General features: G+C 32.0%; 1 protein-coding gene across 4 annotated transcripts in view; it reads left to right on the top strand.

Moving 5' to 3' along the window:
- Window positions 1-21,578, top strand: part of LOC115890872 (protein bowel-like) — an 82,829-nt gene that overhangs the window by 54,642 nt on the left and 6,609 nt on the right. For 3 of the 4 annotated variants that reach the window (XM_030911235.1, XM_030911240.1, XM_030911229.1), the window contains exons 7-9: window positions 2,495-2,965; window positions 16,637-16,846; window positions 18,818-18,913. In XM_030911235.1, coding sequence (XP_030767095.1) covers window positions 2,495-2,965; window positions 16,637-16,846; window positions 18,818-18,913 — 777 coding nt within the window. The remainder of the gene's footprint in view (window positions 1-2,494; window positions 2,966-16,636; window positions 16,847-18,817; window positions 18,914-21,578) is intronic. The other variant, XM_030911247.1, reaches the window with a different exon arrangement.

The raw sequence follows: 21,578 nt of genomic DNA, 5'->3' as shown, positions 1-21,578 counted from the left end.
ATTTATAAAAATATATCTCGTATTTTTGCTCTTTAATGATATCTAATAGTTGATATTATTAATAATATACCGATATATGATCGAAAAAAAACCTTCATAATTTCATATGAATAAGGGTCATAATTGGGGCTATTTTGGTTATAACGAAATTTTTTAAAGGTACATAATTATAATTTTAGACGATGTTCATAAAACATTATCTAGTTGATTAAAAAAAAGTATACCGTTAATATTGCAAATTATATTCTATCCTCTCATAGTATATGTCTATTTATTTTTTTGATTATGTTACGAGAACTTTGTTTACTCGTTTGTTTCGTCGAACTGCTTGAATTCATTTTTGCTTTTGATCAAATCGGTGTGAGAAACTACGAAGCTATAAAATGTTGTTTCGGGAGAGTTGAATATCCGGGAAAATTGAGTTATTGAATGTTATTGCACCCAACAACGCCCTAATTACGCGCTCCTTTACGCATTAACATTTTTTCGGCAATTTTATTAACATTAGAAATTGTCACAACCACAACACGACGCCTAGTTCGAATTCTTTTTTACTTATTTTTACTACCCGAAACAGCGTTACATCACACAAACCTCGTACCTGATTGTGTGTTTTATAGTTTCAATAACTGCACTAGCAAAAAACCAAAATACTTAAATATTATGACAAGACCACGATTTCAATATTATTTTAATGCGATCAACATGACGGCGCGGCGGCGCACAGTATAACGAAATCAGGAAATGCGGGACATTAGCCCAAAAAAACAAAAAAATTAATTCATCAAGTTTTTTATATAGATGGATAAAGGACATCCCAGAGCTCCACCATGTGAGATATTTCTTGAGTTGACCTCTTAGTCGGGGAGTTATGGCGGGTTAAAGTTATGGTTTCCTTAATTTACCAAATCTGTACAAAAATTTCATACAATGAAATTTATTATTTTCAGAAGTTTCCTTGTGTTGTTCAATTCCAACAATTTTTTCCGTAAAGAGAGGTCTTTTACCAACAACAAACCTGAAAAAAATGTCCCAATTTTTTTCAAGTCTAGTTTCTAAACGCTTACATTCGCGCAAAGATATATATACAAAATATCATAGAGTGAACCTTCTAGTATACTGTTACATATAAATTTCATCCACCTAGATCCGAACCTGGAAGAAAAAAATTAATTTCTTCGGCAATAATTACGTTTTCCATTGATTCGACCGTAGTTTGATGACATGAAAGAGACAGCAGAACTATTTGTTTCCCTTTACGGTTGGTATTATATGCCTTCAAGCATTCATATGCTTTTGATTCATGGTGGAAATATCTGTGAACGTTTTCAATTTATACCCATCGGCAAAATGTCCGAAGAAGCATCTGAATCAAGAAACAAAGAATTTCGATCGTTCCACCAAAATTTTTCCAGGAAGAATGGTCGCAAGGAAACTATTGAAGATATATTGCACAACTTATTAATATATTCAGATCCCCTACTCTCACATCTGCAACCAAAGCACTCTAAAAATGAACAAGTAGACTTGTTTCCGGAAGCGAAAGAGCTCTTGTATATGGATGGAGAAGAAATTGAGAATGATTTTTAAGCATGTTTTATGTAAGTGCCTTACATATTATGTTATTTTGGAATAATATACACCCCACATAAATTATCGCATCACTTATTAATTTGGAAAACTGCAAAGTACTCTTAAATTCTCTTGGTTAACAATAATCTCAAAAGTTATTTGCATTAATAGCAACTTGTTAAGGAATGGAAAGTATATCATAACTCAGGCAGACCTTAGATTTAAGTTTTTCACATAAAAATGTTTGAAGCGTTTCAAGAATAAATACTACGAAAAATATAACTGTTGCGAAATTTTTTGTGAGGTGTGTATTATGGTTTCCTTTGTTGAAGTTGAATACGTTTTTTTCGCATATTATCATATTATTTAATACTGTTAAAAGATATTTGTCACTTGTGTCGTTCTCTTTGAGTTTTGCAGTCTTATCTAATTTATCCCTGATTATTTGAATATTTAGGAATGTTGATTGAGTTTTGACATATTAGCGGGAGATAAATGATTGTTCGACAGTAATTTGATAACGTTTTTGGTCCATAAGAGCATTTTTGGTCTCTTCGTATAAAAAAATATACCTGTAAAGTCCTTTTATAAAACTTCGTATTTTTTTTGACCTTCCATTACGCCTTTTTTTACTCTTTTCGTCCTGTAGCAAAAATTCCTAGTCGTATTATTTAATTTCTGTCAAAAAATTTCAGCAAGAATAGTGATAACTGAAGAAAAATGCCAATGTCCCACTATTTTAGTTTTCGTTACAATGTGCGGCGTGAACTATATATTGATAATTTCAGATTTTTTCCGTTGAAGCGCTGCGGTCGGAATTTGTTGAAATCAACTGAAATGCACCAAGCCTATATGGATAAATCGCGTCATAATATTTAATATTTGTTTATTGAAATTTAATTTAAAAACTTTCATTTTACAGAGACACAAGAACAAGAATTAAAGATCGTAAAATCTATAGGGTGCAAGAGCAGTATGTTTATTCAATTGATATAAGTGATGAGAGTCCTGAAAAAAATATTTATTCAATTGATATAAGTGATGAGAGTCCTGAAAAAAAATACTGTGCAAAGGTCTATGATGCCTCTGTTTATCAACAGAAATCGCGGTTTCATACGAAAACAAAACTCGATATCAGTATTAGTGGTGGAGGTACGCAAGTAAAATTAGCAGGTAAACCGACTGGCTTAGGAGATGATATGATTAATAACATTGAAGAGATTGAGGAACAATCAATGGTATATGGTGCTACTGTATATCGAAAAAAATCGCCGTTTCGTACGAAGAAACTAGATATTAGTATAAAAGGTGTACATATGGAAGTGGATTTCCCCGTAGGCAAGCCGACTGGTTTAGGAGACGATATGAATAGCGATAGTGAAGAGACGGAGAGGTAATTATCTAATATTTTTTAATACCGTGCTGGCAACTGTTACTTTTGGGTCGGCATTTACATGTGTGGAAGTAGATCGCATAGGGATTTTATTAAGTCGGAGTGAGAGAAATGTGACGGTGTGCTATTGCGGTGTTGCCGGTACGCCTTTCCCCATCAAGTAAAGTAAAATCAGGATCGGAAACCGCTTATTTTTAAAAGACTTTTTTTTCAAGAGATAACTAGATAAAATCATTAGACATGTTTCTGAGCATCTGAAATGGAATTATAAGGATATCATTAGAGCGCTTTCACACACGCCGGCAAAATCGCTGCCGGTGCCGGTCCTGAAATTGATTGCAATATAAATAAATTAGCTCCTTCACATATACTCCGATCCGGTAAAATAGTAGAGATGTTACGATGGAACTGGACCTGTTCCGACGGAATAGGTATATTATTGTAACTGGAAATGTTAAAAAATGTCTATACCAAAAAAAAAGAAATTAGAAATTATTAATTTATTTTAGAATTGTTACAACTCAAAAATAAAGAAAACTTTAAAAACGAAAATAATTTTAGAGATTGTGTTTTTCGAGTTCTGCTCCCTATCACGTTACAAAAAATAAATCGAGCAAATTGGTCAAATCCCTAAAAAACCGTTGATTATTTTCATGCTAATCGTGTTCAGCGGGAGCCGTGGCGGGGTACCTGTTCCGCATCTTTATAGCACAGCACTGCTGTCGATCATCGGAGACTTCGACCCGTTGGACCTGTTACAGATTTTTGGAATAGATTAGAATAGATTCATACGTGGAACTATTACAGGTCGGAATAGGAACGATACCGCGGGCCGCTATCATTCATCGGTGAGTTGGACCTATAACAGGTTTTTGGAATAGGTTCATATGTGGAACTATTACAGGTCGGACTAGGTACATTGAAAAGCTATTCCGTAACATCTCTATAAAATAGTCATGGACCGGCAAATTCAATAGAATTAAATGCAACTGACGGAACGAGTGCAAAGCCGGCGCCGGACCGGCACCTATTTTGCCGGTATGTGTGCGAGCGCTCTTAGGGTGTCATTTTTTATAACGAGAAAACGTCAGTAATCGCGATAATTTAAAAACTCAACTTTTTAACACATAACAGGTCATAACTCAAGAACCACTTTAGGGCGATTCCATGATTACTAACGGGACAAACTGAACGAAAAATAGAATGTTTTCGAAAAATATTTATATCTTATATCGTTCATATAACAATGACCTTGTAATATTTGTTAGCAATGATTTTAAGTAATAATTTGCCAAAAAGATATTACTTGAATATTTATTAGATTGGCGGAAATATTACAAAAACATGTGTTTACTAACGGGACAGAAAAAACTTCAGACATTTTTTCAAATAATTCAGAGAGACAGACCTGTGAATTTGAACGCCTGACACAAAATGTAAAAATATAGGATGGTAAAGGTCCCATCTAAAAAATAGTTAAGCATATTACTCTCATTTACTTATCAGGTGTATAGGTTCTTGGTGGTAATTTATGTTTACTAACGGGACATTACTAACGGAACAGTTTTTTCCAACAGGATATATTATTATTTTTAAAACAATAAATTCAAAAATTACCTAATTTAATGCAACCAAATAATATCAACATATAGGAAAAACTGTCAAAGCCTAATCCTTAACCTAAAAGCACTTGAAAATTGTATTTTTTTCTAATCTCGGTATTTTTTAATCAATATATGGTGCTAATCAACGGATTTGAAATAATGTGAGCTTGCTATCAACTAACAGGAAAAGGTTAAATCAATTTCCTTACATTTACTGCATTCGTTCAGCATGCAAAATCCCTGTGTACAATTGCAGGATATTTCAGAAATCAAACTTTTGTGGTCTTTAGGAAAAGTTGTGATGTTTTTCTGAAGAACTTCCAAAATGTAAAAAACGTTTGCATGATATTTGCACACACACACATTATGTGGCATTGCGCTGCTAAGCAGGATGCATGATGGTCTGGGCTCATAAAATTAACTTAGTTTTATTTTAGTATTTGGATTCTCTTCTGTAAAAATCTGGAAGGCTTCTTTTATAGTAAGATACATGTATGTATCTTTTTGTAACGTATTCGACATGATCGCCTCTTTTTATTTTCACCCGGTCTTTCATTCTAGGAGACACCCTGCTGATATCCTCTCGTAAATAAAAATTTCGAATTTTTTCAATTGTCTCCTGTGATAATTTGCGTTTGTTATCAATTGACGGACTGGTAAACTTGCTAATATTTTGTATTTTTAAACTTGCGTCAATTTTTTCCAGAATTTTTCTTAAAACGGCCACTTTCTTATTTTTATCTAAAGGAAGTGATTTATTTGCCGCTCTTACAGTTTTTCCAAGGCGTTGAGCCGTGTTATAGGGCAATATGTTTTTCATTAATGTTCAGTTCCACTTTCAATGCGATATTATTTTTGGCCAAATCTTTTAGTTTTTTCCTGTATTTTATCTGATTTTTAGCATAATTTTTCAAATCATTTTGTTTTAAATTTTCATTTTCATAAATCTCTTTTCTGTAATTCGAAACACAGGCTTTGATTTTTTGTTTGCGTTCGAAACTATTTTTCCCATCCTAAAATATAATTTTTGTTTACTAACGGGACAAAAATTAATTTTAAAAAACTACAAAGCTAGAACCTTTAAAAAAGAAACAGTTAAAACATTAGAATTTGTTCACACAAAACTTATATTTTTTATCTTATGTAAAAACCTCTTGGCTTGAAGTATCGCTATATATCAATTTATTGTATATTTTGTTTACTAACGGGACATAAAATTTAGATATACTTATAATATTTTATCACAAAATATACTTACTTGGAAAGAGTAACAACACAATAATTCTATCACTCAAACAGAAGCGCAAAGAAAACTGACAGCGTTAGCGCATGATACAAAGAATACAAGGTATGATATTGCGCAGGTTGGTCACTACGTCACAGGTGATAAACGGCACCATTGGTCGGCAAGCTCTACGCGCCAATTTCAAATTGTCAAACGATTGTGTCATCTGTGAAATTTGATTGTGTCAAAATGTGAAAATAATTTTTCAAATGTCAAGCTCGATGTCAAAACATAACTTTTGGGGTTATGTCCTAATTCTTCCCTATTTTAGGTCTTTTTTTATTAGTGGCAATTGAACAATATGGATATTTTTTTGTATGGCGTATGACGTCACAGGTGGTATGCGCAAACTTAACGAAATTGGAGCCGCTATCGATCATACCTTGTTTTCTTTGTACCATGGCGTTAGCGCATTGCTCAGCCTTTTTATCCATAGCCACCTTGATAAAACAAAGCGATTTTTTGGAATTTCACTGTGAAAACCAAAACTATTTTGTTCTGACTATTTTCAAGGAGCACTAGATTAGAAAGTTAAGTTATTCTAGTTTTGTTATGTACTATAGGCATTATAATACAAATAAAAGTACAAATATTTTAAAAAATGTCTCATTTTAAAATTAACAAAAAAATGTATTGTTTGTGGAATCGCCCTTTAGATATGGAAACTTTTTTTTATTTTCAAGATCGGATATTTTACAATGTGTTTACACTAGAAAAATTCGATAAGGTTGTTTTTTCCATTCAAAAATTGTAAACAATCCATCCATTTACTTTTAGAGCATAGCAATTTTCAGCAATCGTGTAATTTTTTATTGATAAAGATTTTCACATACTGTCTACAAAGAAAATACAGCAGAAATATTAACAAAGTTCTTGAAAAAACTACAATCTATTATTTCTAATAGATTTCGAGATATCGATTTTTGAATTCAGAGTTCTATTAGCGCGACCACTATCGAACACCCACTCAGTTCCACTTATTTTTACCAAAAATGCAAGTGTTTCTAGCTTGCACTTAAAAAAATTCAAGCTATAGGGAAAATTACAATGACTCGTTAATAAATAAACAAATTCAGTATCACGAGACGTAATTAAATCGTGAAGCTGAACGCATGACGTACACCTTTTCCTAGAACTTTAAGTACTGACAGAGATATTGATTGGGTCGACCGGTCAAGTGCGACAAATCTGCTATATCCCCTTCCACGTCTCTTAGCATGTTTTATGTAAGTGCCTTACATATTATGTTATTTTGGAATAATATACACCCTACATAAATTATCGCATCACTTATTAATTTGGAAAACTGCAAAGTACTCTTAAATTCTCTTGGTTAACAATAATCTCAAAAGTTATTTGCATTAATAGCAACTTGTTAAGGAATGGAAAGTATATTATAACTCAGGCAGACCTTAGATTTAAGTTTTTCACATAAAAATGTTTGAAGCGTTTCAAGAATAAATACTACGAAAAATATAACTGTTGCGAAATTTTTTGTGAGGTGTGTATTATGGTTTCCTTTGTTGAAGTTGAATACGTTTTTTTCGCATATTATCATATTATTTAATACTGTTAAAAGATATTTGCCATTTGTGTCGTTCTCTTTGAGTTTTGCAGTCTTATCTAATTTATCCCTGATTATTTGAATATTTAGGAATGTTGATTGAGTTTTGACATATTAGCGGGAGATAAATGATTGTTCGACAGTAATTTGATAACGTTTTTGGTCCATAAGAGCATTTTTGGTCTCTTCGTAAATAAAAAAATATACCTGTAAAGTCCTTTTATAAAACTTCGTATTTTTTTTGACCTTCCATTACGCCTTTTTTTACTCTTTTCGTCCTGTAGCAAAAATTCCTAGTCGTATTATTTAATTTCTGTCAAAAAATTTCAGCAAGAATAGTGATAACTGAAGAAAAATGCCAATGTCCCACTATTTTAGTTTTCGTTACATTGTGCGGCGTGAACTATATATTGATAATTTCAGATTTTTTCCGTTGAAGCGCTGCGGTCGGAATTTGTTGAAATCAACTGAAATGCACCAAGCCTATATGGATAAATCGCGTCATAATATTTAATATTTGTTTATTGAAATTTAATTTAAAAACTTTCATTTTACAGAGACACAAGAACAAGAATTAAAGATCGTAAAATCTATAGGGTGCAAGAGCAGTATGTTTATTCAATTGATATAAGTGATGAGAGTCTACTGACAGAGATATTGATTGGGTCGACCGGTCAAGTGCGACAAATCTGCTATATCCCCTTCCACGTCTCTTAGCGATGTGCACAGTCTCTCGGTTTATTTCATATGTTTGGTAACGTGTTTACTGTCCTCTCTTTGTTCAGTACATTATAAACGCATTGTACTCTTCTTACATACGGAAATCTCTACCCAAGACTAACCTTTGCCAGCCCTTAGTATAAACTCTCCGGCGCAAAATTCCGCCACCTTTAAATTTTGACTAAATTTGATGTTTCATAACTTTTTAATTTGTAAAAAATGTCTATACCTATGTGGCGGATTCATCTATCCAAAAAAATAATCAATAATAAGTAATAATAATAATAAGTAATTATCAGGTAGTAATTGTTAATTTTGAAGTTTAACTTAATATAATGTCATTTTAACAGAACGTCAACGATTTCTTGTAGACGTATCTGTTTTAAAAAGTAAAGTGTTCTCGAATAGTTCAATTTAAATATTTTAATTAGTTTTTTTCTTGATTCTTTATATTTTTTTGCTTCCGACGACGGAAAGAGAAAACTTTCCGAAACGTTAAGCATTTTTTTCTTTGTTAGGCAAATTTTTATTACTGTAAACACAACTTCTGACAAGCAGCGTCCATTTAGGTTTAACGCAGAAGTGTTTACAAAAAATAACTATTTTATTTTGTAGATTTTTCTTGCAGTGCAGCGGCGAAAAACCCATAAGGATTTTTTTGGATTTTTGAATTTGTAATCCGATTTTTATTATTATGCTTATTACTTGAATTAGTTTGTAGATAAATTTGTTGGCATTATTTTGTATTATTTTAATGGCTTTTCTGTAAACACTTTTCTTTAATCTTAGATGTATTCCTAACACTTAATTTTTTGAATTATCCTATTATCTCTATTCTTTTATGAGCTACATTTTTAAATAATGTACTGATATTTTTACAATCTTGAATTTGTTGAAACTGGAGCTCTCAATGCCCACCTTTATATTGAGGATGTCCTTCAAGAAGTTGTTCCATTTGCTTCTTTCATTGAAAATCAGTTTATACTGATGCATGATAATGCCAAGCCCCACGTTGCGCGGGGTAACGAGTTAGGAGTACGAGTAGTTAATGAGTACCTGGATGAAGTTGGATTACGAAGATTGGAATGGCCTCCTTGTAGTCCCGACCTCAATCCAATCGAACATTTGTGCGATGGACTTAAAAGAGCTGTTCGTCGTCGTCCTATTCCACAACAAACTTTACAAGAGCTATGGCTAGCATTTGTGATTTGGGAGATTCTCCGTTAATGCTAGCCTTAGCTCTTGTAAAGGGTTTTCTTGATATACAGGGTGGTCCGAACTGTATTCCGGAAACTTCGGCAGCATATACTGTAGATAAAAATAAGTAAAGATGTTCGTATAAATATATGTCCTAAAATGCTTAGTTTCAGACATACAGGGTATTGACGTTTCATTTTTATTTCAATTTGTGTATACTTAGTGGACTGTATTGAAATAAAGATTATGCACTTTTTACTTATTATTTATTGTTTAAAACTGCAAAATACATAAACAAACTGGGCTACGACGTGAACGCTTCGAGAGGTAGCGGAAGAGAGAGAGAGAACGATATATTCTTCTTCTTAAAGTAAAAATAGGCCGAAATCGCTAAAGGCGCTGCCACACTACATATTCAAATATTGCGTCTTATGACGGAACACAATTTTTTCCAAGTAATTTCTGATGTAACAAAAATATTCGAATGAAAATTGGTGTCTGGGAGTTTTTGACGAGAAATTTGGGATTGTGATGTCAATATGATTCCTGCTTGTGGAGTGCGTCACCTACATATTTTTTAACTGGTTTGAAGACTAATAATTTTTCGTCCGTATCTGTATAAAACTACTGAGTAAAAAATACACATTTACGACATTTTCTACATAAAAAAGGTCTCTTGGTAAAAATCGCTACGAGTAATGGTTCTCGAGATATTTGGAATCAAAATTATCAGTACCTGTCATCATTGACATAAATTAAATATGTTGACTAAATAGTTATTAGACTGAAATCATAAATTTGAAACTTTGTGTGCCCAAAAATTCAACAGAAACTGTTTAATCATCATTTTTTTCGCAGAAAAAATTATGATTAATTTAAAAAAATAAAAATTTATTATTTCAGTCAAATAACTATACCTACTCAACATGTGCTTATTTTTTGTCAATAATGACATGTATTGACTATTTCCATTCTAAATATCTTGAGAACGGTTGCTCGTAGCGATTTTTACCAAGAGACATTTTTTACGTAGAAAGTCATGGAAATGTATATTTTTCAGTCAGTAGTTTTATACAGGTACGGACGAAAAGTTATTACTCTTCAAAACAGTTAAGACACATGTAGGTGGCGCCCTCTACAAATAGGAGACACTTTGACATCAAAATCAAATTTCTCGTGTCACACCAATTTTCATCTAAATATTGACGTTACTTAATTATTTGGAAAAAATCGAAATAAAAATGAAATTTCTACACCCTGTATCTCCGAAACTAAGCATTTTAGGACATACATTTATACGAACTTTTTTACTTATTTTTATCTGTAGAATATGCTGCCGAAGTTTCCGGAATACAATTCGGACCACCCTGTATAGCTTGATATTCATGAAGCTATAGATCAAGAAAGAATAACTACTCTTATTCACTCGATACGACAAAGACCTCGAGCTGTTATTGCTGCGAGAGGTGGACATACACGCTATTAAAATTATTATAAAATTATTGTTTTTGTTAACATAAGAATCTCTGAAATCAATACTTTACTTAAAAATGTGTAGCTCATAAAATAATACAGATAATGGGATAATTCAAAAATCGAAATGTTAGGAATACATCTAAGATTACAGGAAAGTGTTTTTTATCCAAAATGCCCGTCTCATTTTTTCCACAGGGTGTTTTGAATTTATTGCAAAAAACAACGTTTTGATTTACCCCGGTATAAAGCCACCTAACCGAAGAATATAAGCACAGAATATCTAGCTACGCAACAGAAGCCTCGTTATACGTATAAAATCGTAGGTATCAAAAGGAGACAGGCTTTTAAAGCCTGTCTCCAAATCAGATATTTTGATGCGGTCGTTTCGCTACTACATAATAGAGGGCGATAAATTTAAAAGAAAACAGTTTTCTACAAGCGAAATTTAAAAGGATTTTATGCAGTGTTGCCATTGTGTAATTCATATTGTAATACTTCCTGATAAAGCTTACCTTCAAATTTGCTACATCATTTAAACATATTAAAATAGATCAGAGCTCTTTTTTCAAACGTTTAGGTATTTAACTTGCCATGTTAAGGCTGATTCATGGTACACCATGACGGGCCGGGGCCGTGCGACGGTGAAGGCACGGCCAAACATTGTCAAATGGTATTTATACCTATGCATTCATGCTAAGCCGAGCACGGGCCGAGCTTCTACTACCGTGTCTACTTTACGGAACGTGCCCGGCTCGGGTACGGCCCGGTGTACCATGAATCAGCCTTTAGTTGGAGCTAAATCTTACGAGCTGAATTACAATCACTTTGTAACGTTTGATTGTAATTGAATTTCCTGGCGTTCGATTGGACTTATACTTGGTATAGTAAGTATCTTCGGTGACATTGTAATATGAGGGTACTATGATGCATATAAAGTGGTACCTTAATATAGTACCATATTACGATACCACTTCCTGACGTTCGATTGGGCTCATATTTGATTATACTTGCGTATTTTTGATGACATTGCAATATTTTGGTACCATGAAGCATGTCAAGGGGTACCATAATGTAGTACCATATTACTATACCATTTCCTGGCGTTCGATTGGTCTTAAACTTTGTATACTACGTGTGTTCGGTGACACTGTAATATGATGGTACTTTGATGCATATAAAGTGGTACCTTCTATAGTACCATATTATGATACCACTTCCTGACGTTCGATTGGACTTATATTTGATTATACTTGCGTATTTTTTGATATTGCAATATTATGGTACCATGAAACATATCAAGGGGTACCACAATGTAGTACTATATTACGATACCATTTCCTGGCGTTCGATTGGTCTTAAACTTTGTTACTACGTGTGATCGGTGACATTGTAATGATCGGTGACAATGTACTTTGATGCATATAAAGTGGTACCTTCTATAGTACCATATTATGATACCATTTCCTGACGTTCGATTGGACTCATATTTGATTATACTTGCGTATTTTTTATGACATTGCAATATTATGGTACCATGAAGCATATCAAGGGGTACCATAATGTAGTACCATATTACGATACCATTTCCTGGCGTTCGATTGGTCTTAAACTTTGTATACTACGTGTGATCGGTGACATTGTAATGATCAGTGACAATGTACTTTGATGCATATAAAGTGGTACCTTCTATAGTACCATATTATGATACCACTTACTGACGTTCAGTTGGACTCATATTTGATTATACTTACGTATTTTTTATGACATTGCAATATTATGGTACCATGAAGCATATCAAGGGGTACCACAATGTAGTACCATATTACGATACCATTTCCTTTCGTTCGATTGGGCTTAAACTTTGTATGCTACGTATGTTCGGTGACGCTGTAATATGATGGTACTATAATGTATATAAAGTGGTACCTTCTATATAGTACCATATTATGATACCACTTCCTGATGTTCGATTGGGCTCGCTCATATTTGATTATACTTGCGTATTTTTGATGACATTGCAAAATTATGGTACCATGAAGCCAAGAAGTACCATAATGTAGTACCATATTACGATACCACTTCCTGGCGTTCGATTGGGTTTAAACTTGGTATATACTACGTATCTTCGATGACATTGTAATATGATGGTACTATGATGCATATAAAGTGGTACCTACCTATAGTACCATATTACGATACCATTTCCTGGCGTTCGATTGTGCTTTAGTTTGCTATACTACGGATCTTCGGTGCATTGCAATATTATGAAGCATATCGAGTGGTACCATAATAGAGTACAATATTATGATATCATTTCCTGTAGTTCGATTGGGCCAAAATTTGGTATACTTGCGTTTCTTTATAAAGATCTGTTTAATTAATAATTATAATTTATTTTACAAATTTTAATTTATTGTACGATGTCGCGACAGCAACTTTTATGCCGAACTAATATATTATTAATTATTGTACCTGTGTCACTTTTTAAAATCTACCTAGGTAGGTGTATATAAATAACGTAGTAAACAGAAGAAATTTGTTATTATAGTATTTTTTTAGTCAATTAACATTTTTTATACTGCATTTTAATAAATTATTTCCATTATTATTAAACGTATATTTCATTACTAACGTTTCAGAATTAATAAATATCACTATCAATCGCCCTGTATATTATTAATTTTAAAGGTAATTAAAAAGTTATTTTCTTAGTTAGCATTTAAAACTATTTTCAAAGCCAAACGAATAGTTAATATAAGTGTATCTGACAAGAAACGAAGAATAGAAAGAAATTATTATACACCAGAAAAAGAATGGGATGCCAATTAAAGTCTTTTTGAATCTGGCAACTGTACATATTTAGCCGAGCTTCAAGGTTGTTCAAGGCCGTCGACGTGCCGTCGATCCAAAACCGAAAATTGAAAATTTCCAATTATATTCTGATTATGATATTGTCGCGCCATCTAGTATTTTATTTGTGCAATTTTAGCTCTTTCATTTCGAGTATTTTTCTGTTGCGTAGCTAGATATTCTGTGATATAAGCCATTAAAATAATAAAAAATATTGCCAACAAATTTATCTTCATACTGATACCATAATTATAAAAATCGGATTACAAAATAAAAAGTTATGAAACATCAAACTTAGTCAAATTTTTAGGGTGGCGGAATTTCGTGCCGGGGAGTATAGTTTGTCCAACGACAAAATCCTTCACAGTGATAGATGTGTCTGTCATTTTAATTTCAAAGAAGTTTATTTTATATTACAGAGAAATAATTTGGTACAATTGGAACGCATAACATGAAATTAATGTATTTAAATTTTGAATGACAAGTGACTGCTTCATAAACCGCGTGCGTCTCAAAAGTGGATCATTCCCTATAACTTTTTTATTTTTTCAGATTAAAAAAAAACGAGATTTGATATGTTGGTCTAAAGGTGGTCATAGACCTCGTTGTTTTTTAGCACTGTTAATCGTCGATTAACACTGCTGGACTAGACAATTAAAACTGTATTTGCACACACACTACGTCAGTTTAAAACGGTAACAACATGATACACGTCGATTTACTTGCAGTGGCGGCAGCGATAGCAACACTAAAAGTAAAAAAGCAGAAAAATAGAAAAAAGCTAAAAATTGGTTATTTAAAAGATACCAGAATCTCTCATCTTCTTTAATTCCTTCTGGAAATTGCTACGAAAAGAGTCTATTTTATTTTTACACTTTGTAGAGAAGCTTCCAGCTTCCACATCCACCTCCCTCATTTTTTCAAGTAGAATTTCGTAAACTTTATTTTTTTTGTCGCGATTTTTGTAATCATCAGTCTTAATTTTTCATAACCAGGCAAAGACCTAAAGACAACGTTTACAAACTGTATTTAAACACTCTTTATTTAAGTCCATGTTGATTAAAATATTTTTTTTTTTTTGAAAAAGTTACAAACTTAATAGAATCAACCATACAAATGAGGCAAAAACATAATAAATAACGCTACATGTACACGTGTACCAATGTGAAAGACCGCTGATTAAACAGTAACGGCGCACACATTGTCGGTTTTCACGAACATGGACGAACCGACAATTAAGATTTCAAGCAAAGGCAGAAGTTTTCACCGACGGTGATGATATCCGTGTTGTGACACAGACTATCAGTTTTAATAGTCTTTGTTAATCGCGGCGATTAAAAATGACAAAAAAGAACGAAGACTGTGAGGCCCTTAAGACATAAATTAGGATTGATTGACGTATTCAGTTGTTTTTGGTCACTTCCTGTTTCACCGGAACTGACTACAACTTTTGATTTTTAAATGGCACCTTCGGTATTTTTTTTTACTTTATTCGATAGAAAATGATACTCTAATAGAATGACATGTCATATTATGTCAACTTTGACATTTTCGCATATGATTTATTTGAAATTGTAACATGCGGTTCATAACCATAGATAAAAGAAAATAATCTTCTATTAAGATAGATATGAAACTTAATAGTAAAATTTTGGGTCAAAGCGCTCCTCCGTGTTCTTAGTAGAGACTACGTTTAACCCAGCGCCTTCGCCTTTTCTGCTGTAAATATTTTTTATGTTTATATTTGATTTCAAAGGATTTAGTTTTAAAGTTACACTGATATATTAGTATATCAGAGTAACTTTAATAAAACATAAGAATATATATATATATATATATATATATATATATATATATATATATTTTACAGTTTATTAAATATAAATTTTGACTACAAGGTAGAAAGTAAATCACAATATTTGATAAAACTTATAAGTATACCATTTTTACAGTTAATAAATAATAAAACTATTTCTGACTTTGATATTTAAAATTTAGATAGATAGAATATTAAAAAACATACCGGTATTTGCAGACGCAGGCCGAAATTCAATAAAAACCAAAATTTTTCCTGCGAAAATCGGGCTTTTTTCACAGAAAAGGTATTTTTTGATTTATCAACAATCATTGTCAAGTTGACAATATACAGGGTGTTTTCTAATTAGTCTAAAAAATTGTGGTGGAATGGATTCCTCATGTGTTCTTAAAACAATTTTTATATATCCATTGGGTCTAAAGTACTTCCTTTCTGATCTACAGGGTGTTAAAAATATAAAAAAAATCAATATTTTGCTTAACATAAATGGTACACTACTGCTTTTTTAAAGAAAATATTTTTTTTTCTTGTCTGGCCATCCTTTTTCAACAAAATTGATCTTTTGAGTTTTTCTTGTTCATCAAACGGTTGCCGAGAAAAAAATAAATATACTTATTAAGAGCCCGCCTTAAGCCGTTTTCTAACGATTTTTTATTTTTTAGATTAATTAGGAAACACCCTGTATATGCATATCACAGGCAACCAAATAAACTAGTAACCTCTAAAAATTATTTTTCCTACCACTAGCGACATACCGTGTTTTTAGTGAGTACTAAATTATTTTATCAAAATTTCACCATAGTTTCCAGGCAATGGTTCATAACGACAATTTGATTCGAAATACTAAGTATGTGGTACCAAATTATTCGTAAAAAAATGCTTTTTCCGAATATGCTAATAAGCCACCCTTGTTCCATTTGAAAAAATTGAGATCGGATTAAAAATACGATTTGGCCATCTTTTAAACGGCCAGGACAAAACACGAAAAACATTACACGATCACTTTATATATTTTACCGAGGCTCCTTGATTAAAAGTTAGTGTTTTTAAACACACCCCTGGCACTCTAGAATGCGCAATTGCGTGCCGTTATAATACACACCACACACTCGAAATAGATTATAATACACACCGATAAAATTGATTTAATTCCTTTTAGCAATTCAAGAATACCAACAGACAATAATACTTTAGATAGTTCTAGTTCCGATTCAGAAATAGAATCCAATTATCGACGACCTTTACGCAGCAAAAAGTTGAAGAAGAGAAGTAGTTCTTTAAGTTCACAAGAAAGTGGAAATATTGATGATTTTCATACCAAAGAAAGAAATTTAGCTTCTAGTTTAAATGGTATATTGGAGGAAAATGGGTAAGATGTTATTCAACATATACAGGGTGTTTCAATAAACATGCGCCATTATACAAACAGAGCAGAATCTGACCAGATTCTGCTTTGTTTCGTAGCTACAGGAGGTTAAATTCTTATTTTTTTTATCTATACTAATATATAAAATCCTTAAGTGACTGACATACTGATTAATCACGATCCTGCTCAACGTAAGAAGCTCAATTTTGGCATACAGGTTGATTCTAGGGTGTAGAGTTTCGATAAGAAGGGATTTTTCGAAATTCCAGTTCCAAGAGGGTGAAACCACCCCTCAAATATTACAATATTTTTTATTTAAAAAACGGTCAAGTTTCCCAAAAAACGCTTAAACACGTATATTTTATTTTGTTTTTTTTATTCATAAGATTTTTTTATATATAAGATTTTCACAATCCTGCTTAAAGCGCTTGTAAAAAGCTGATTTTTGGAAAACAGATTGACTTTAGGGTGTAGAGGTTCGATAAGAAGGGATTTTTCGAAACTCGAATTCTAAGGGGGTGAAACTATCCGTCAAATATTAAAATATTTTTTTTATTTAAAAATCGGTGAGTTTTTCGGAAAAACTCTAAAATACGTATATTTTATTTTGTTGTTTTACATATTTTAAGATTTTTTATAAATTTATACAGGGTGTTTCATAAAATATGACCATTGAGTAATCACGATTCTGCTTAAACTGCTTGACGTTTAAAGCTGATTTTTGGCAAACGGATTGACTGTGGGGTATAGAGATTCGATAAGGAGGGGTTTCTCGAATCTCAAATTCCAAGGGGGCGAAAACGCCCCTCAAATATTACAATATTTGTTATTTAAAAAACGGTTAGTCTTTCGTGAAAACGCTGGGACAAGCATAATTTATTTGGTTTTTTTACATATTTTGAAATTTTTTAAAAAATCATACAGGGTGTTCCAAAAAGTTGGGTAATTTCTTAACCACGATTCTGCTTAAACTGCTTGATGTAAAAAGCTTATTTTTGGCAAACGGATTTTTGGAAAGTCAAATTCCGACGAGATGAAACTACCCCTCAAATATTACCAAGTTATATAATTATATCGCCATATTGGCTTTTTCTCATGCTGACATAAATGTGAGAACATTTTATCCAGTTTGTATGTTAATGGAAATTCTTGCTTTGCTTTATCATCATCATTACAAATGATTAATTCGACGCGAACGAAGTCGCTGGTACACGCTAGTTTTTATAATTTTCTTCCAAGTGCTTTTGAAATTTTGATTTTAATGCTAAAAATTGTCGACAGATTCATCAGGTACGTGCATATGAGTTGTCACTAAAATATTTTTGTAAAAAAACTGTACGCCACTGACTCTTTCCTCTTGTTAGCACATTCGTGTAACCCTTTAATGGCGATTAAAAGTTATCTTTCGATATTTTGTCGATTTTAGTCTCCTTGATGAGATAAAGACAATTTTATTAATTTGCCTTAATTCAAATCTAATAGCAACTTTAACAAATTTGAATGTCTTTAACTGGCCAAAGTTATTTCTCATCAAAAAATATGAAAAATCTTCCTATAAGCTAACCTCCTGTAGCTACACCTGCTGATGGCACATATTTTTTGAAACGGTCTGTATAATTATCGATTTTAAGACTTAATTTAAGGGAAACTGAACTGTGGTTTGTCCAAGATATATATGTAGTTCTTTGTTTAATTCTTGATAACTTAACTACGCTGCTTGTATCATTATAATAGTTTTGGTTATAAAATATTTAGAAGAAGTTTATAGAATTTTACGCAAAATCTTAAAATAATCAAGAAATTTCTTTTAAAACATCGGGATTTTCCACCAGTGTCTAAGAGATGGCGCACCCTTTAATTCTCCGAGAGAGATATCGCCACGTTTTTGACAATAAAAACACGCTTAGTGGTTTTACGCTTTTCCGACAGATGTCGCCATACACCTTGGTAATATTTTATTTTGTTTTGGAATAGTTACAGAGTATCAGAATCGTCAAGTCGACCACCTTCGTCAATTTACGAAGAAAGTAAACATGAAAAGTCACATGCCGAAAATTTAGATACCTCCCGGTAAGTGTTACATTTCTTTTTTAATTTGCAAGCCTGGGTATAAAGATCTTAAATCGCTGGTCTGTATTTTAACGTGTGAGCTAATGATGGAGATACCCTAATATAAATTGAAACATGTTAAAAATTGATATAAGTTAATGATGATGCTTTGCAACAGGATCTGTTATTTTCGAAACAGGTTTGTTTTGGGTAGTGATGTAAAATTACCGGTAATTTATAAATCGGCAATGTTACCGGTAATATTGGTAATTTATAAAAAACAGCTTCTTAAATAATATTTTTAGCCGACCATACCAACAGGTATGGTAGGCTATTAAGATCGGCAAAAAAAAAGTTTTTTTTGATTTCACTCAAAATGGGTTATTTGGGTCATAAATGACCTAAATACAAAATATTTTCATGGTGTCTGTCTGTCCGTCTAACACAATAACTCAAAAACCGTTAAACCGATTTTAACCAAATTTGGTACAAAAATATTGTGGCACCCGAGAATCTAGCTATTAGTTTTTGGTAGGTGTGGGGGGTTGGTAAGGATGTATGGGAGGGAGTTAAAAATTTTAAAAAATCGGAACTCCAAAATTACAGTAGCTAGCGAAACGCGGTTTTCAATTTAAGATTAGGAATAATATTTGCAACAAAATTTGTAATAAAATCAAAATCAGTCAAAGTCGCAGTTTTTGAGATAAAATAAAAAATCTCAAAAAAATATATAAAACTTATTAAAAAAAAACAAAAAAAAAGAAAATCCGTGTGGAAAACTCCAAACTATAAAGTCCCTAGATATATAAAGTACCGTAATTACCGCCATATTGGCGCCAAAAATAGCGGAAAATTTAAAAAGGAGGCCAACATTTCGCTGTTTCGGCTTTTTAAGCAGCTGGTCGGTCCAGCGCACAGTGCTTCGTCCCATGGACAAAAATCAAAAAATAAGTTAAAATTTACTAATATCTGAATATATAATTTTATACTTATAGCAATGTTCAACCATCCTGTATATTATTTTTCATAAACAGCGTTTTTGTTAGCAAATATTTTCACTAAAAATAAATTTTGCGATCATTATCTCATCAGTGAAAAGAATAACATTCATAGTAATTCTGTATATTACGGAGTTAAACGGGTACGTACTTAATTGAAAGCCACTATGGATATTGTTAAACAAGGTAAGTACTTTAAATTTATTTCTAAACAAGTTCGTTATTGTTTAGTTTTTATTTATTTTTAAGATGTTTCTTAAATGGGTATAAAAATTTTACGTTTTCAAACTTCAAAAAGGCATTAAAAAAAACATATCAAAACATATCGTATTTATTGAATATTTTTGTTGCCATATTCATACACTTTTAATTTTTGTATAGTTCACCTGCGTCTGCTTGCGACGAACTTTATTTTATAATACTTTTAGATGGAGTAAGATTGATAAGCAATGCCGATCTGGCTAATACTTGGCTTGATCATAAGGACAAGAACTCAAAATTATTAGTATTTCAAAAAATATGTTCTTATTAGATATTGATGAACCTTCCAGTCAAATGAGACACCACTTGTGCCTGAAAAAGTCCACTATGTTGGAGCGAAACGTCGAATAAAAAAAGTGTCCATCTTTCAGTTTATTATAAAATCTCATACCCAAGAAAAGGAAAAAATAATATATGCATATGGTCTATTAAAGAGGTAACTATTAACATCCGAACCCCTCATACCGACAAAATGAACAGTAACAACGCGAAAAAGTAACATATTAGAAAATGATGTACAGAAATATCTTATATGTGAGGATACTTCATCTACCTGTGATTTAGATACTATAAATTTAGAAGATTCTGTCAGCAGTGATTCTCCTGAATCAGAGTAGTTACGATCTATGCATTTTGTTGTCCTAAAGTAAATTTATAGCATCTTAATTTTTTTTTTAATTAAATATAACATTAATGTTTCTTTTTCATTAAAGAAAAACATTTTTATCTTATATTAGGCTTATATTGTAGGAATCATGTTCTAATGTTATTTCAATTCTTTTTTATCACAGGAATTTATTTAATACTTACACCGTTTTCATACTATAACTTTTATTTGCTTAGATGGAACACAGCTCCAACATTATTATTATTTATAAGATTTTTTTTTCATAAACGTGGGACTAAGAACATCATCATTTAGTACAATGAGAGTACTCATCATTTGTGTCAAATAAACCGAGTTTGAATAAATTGCTTACAATAAAAGAGAAGTTTTGGATTTTTGTCCTCTAGAGCCATATGTTCGAAGCACTGTGCAGCGCCAATATGGCCGACCAACATTGACAGGCATGCCGTAAAATAAAATATTTATTAATTGTAATAGAATTACGTTTATTATCTACAGTTCACCTTCATTTTAACGTAATATCAGTTTATATATGTTAAGAAGTTATAAACGAATGGTTTCCGTACAAGTGTTTTTCATTTATATTAGCATTTATTTTATGTTACCTTTTGACGCAAAGTACGCCAACAGAAGTAAGTTAATAGGTAAGAAGAAATAAAGTTGGAATAACATTTAGCATTTTAGTACTTAATTCAGTCTAAACAATTGGAAAAGCTTTGTTTGTTGATGAGAACGGGATACCTATACAATAAGTAAACTTTCCCTATTATACCAGTTATGCTATAGTGAGTTTTGACAA

Source organism: Sitophilus oryzae, unplaced genomic scaffold (genome assembly GCF_002938485.1).
Source record: "Sitophilus oryzae breed Bouriz unplaced genomic scaffold, Soryzae_2.0 scaffold_1178_pilon_pilon, whole genome shotgun sequence".
NCBI classification, from domain to species: Eukaryota; Metazoa; Arthropoda; class Insecta; order Coleoptera; family Curculionidae; genus Sitophilus; species Sitophilus oryzae.
This window is presented reverse-complemented; position numbering and strand designations above follow the sequence as displayed.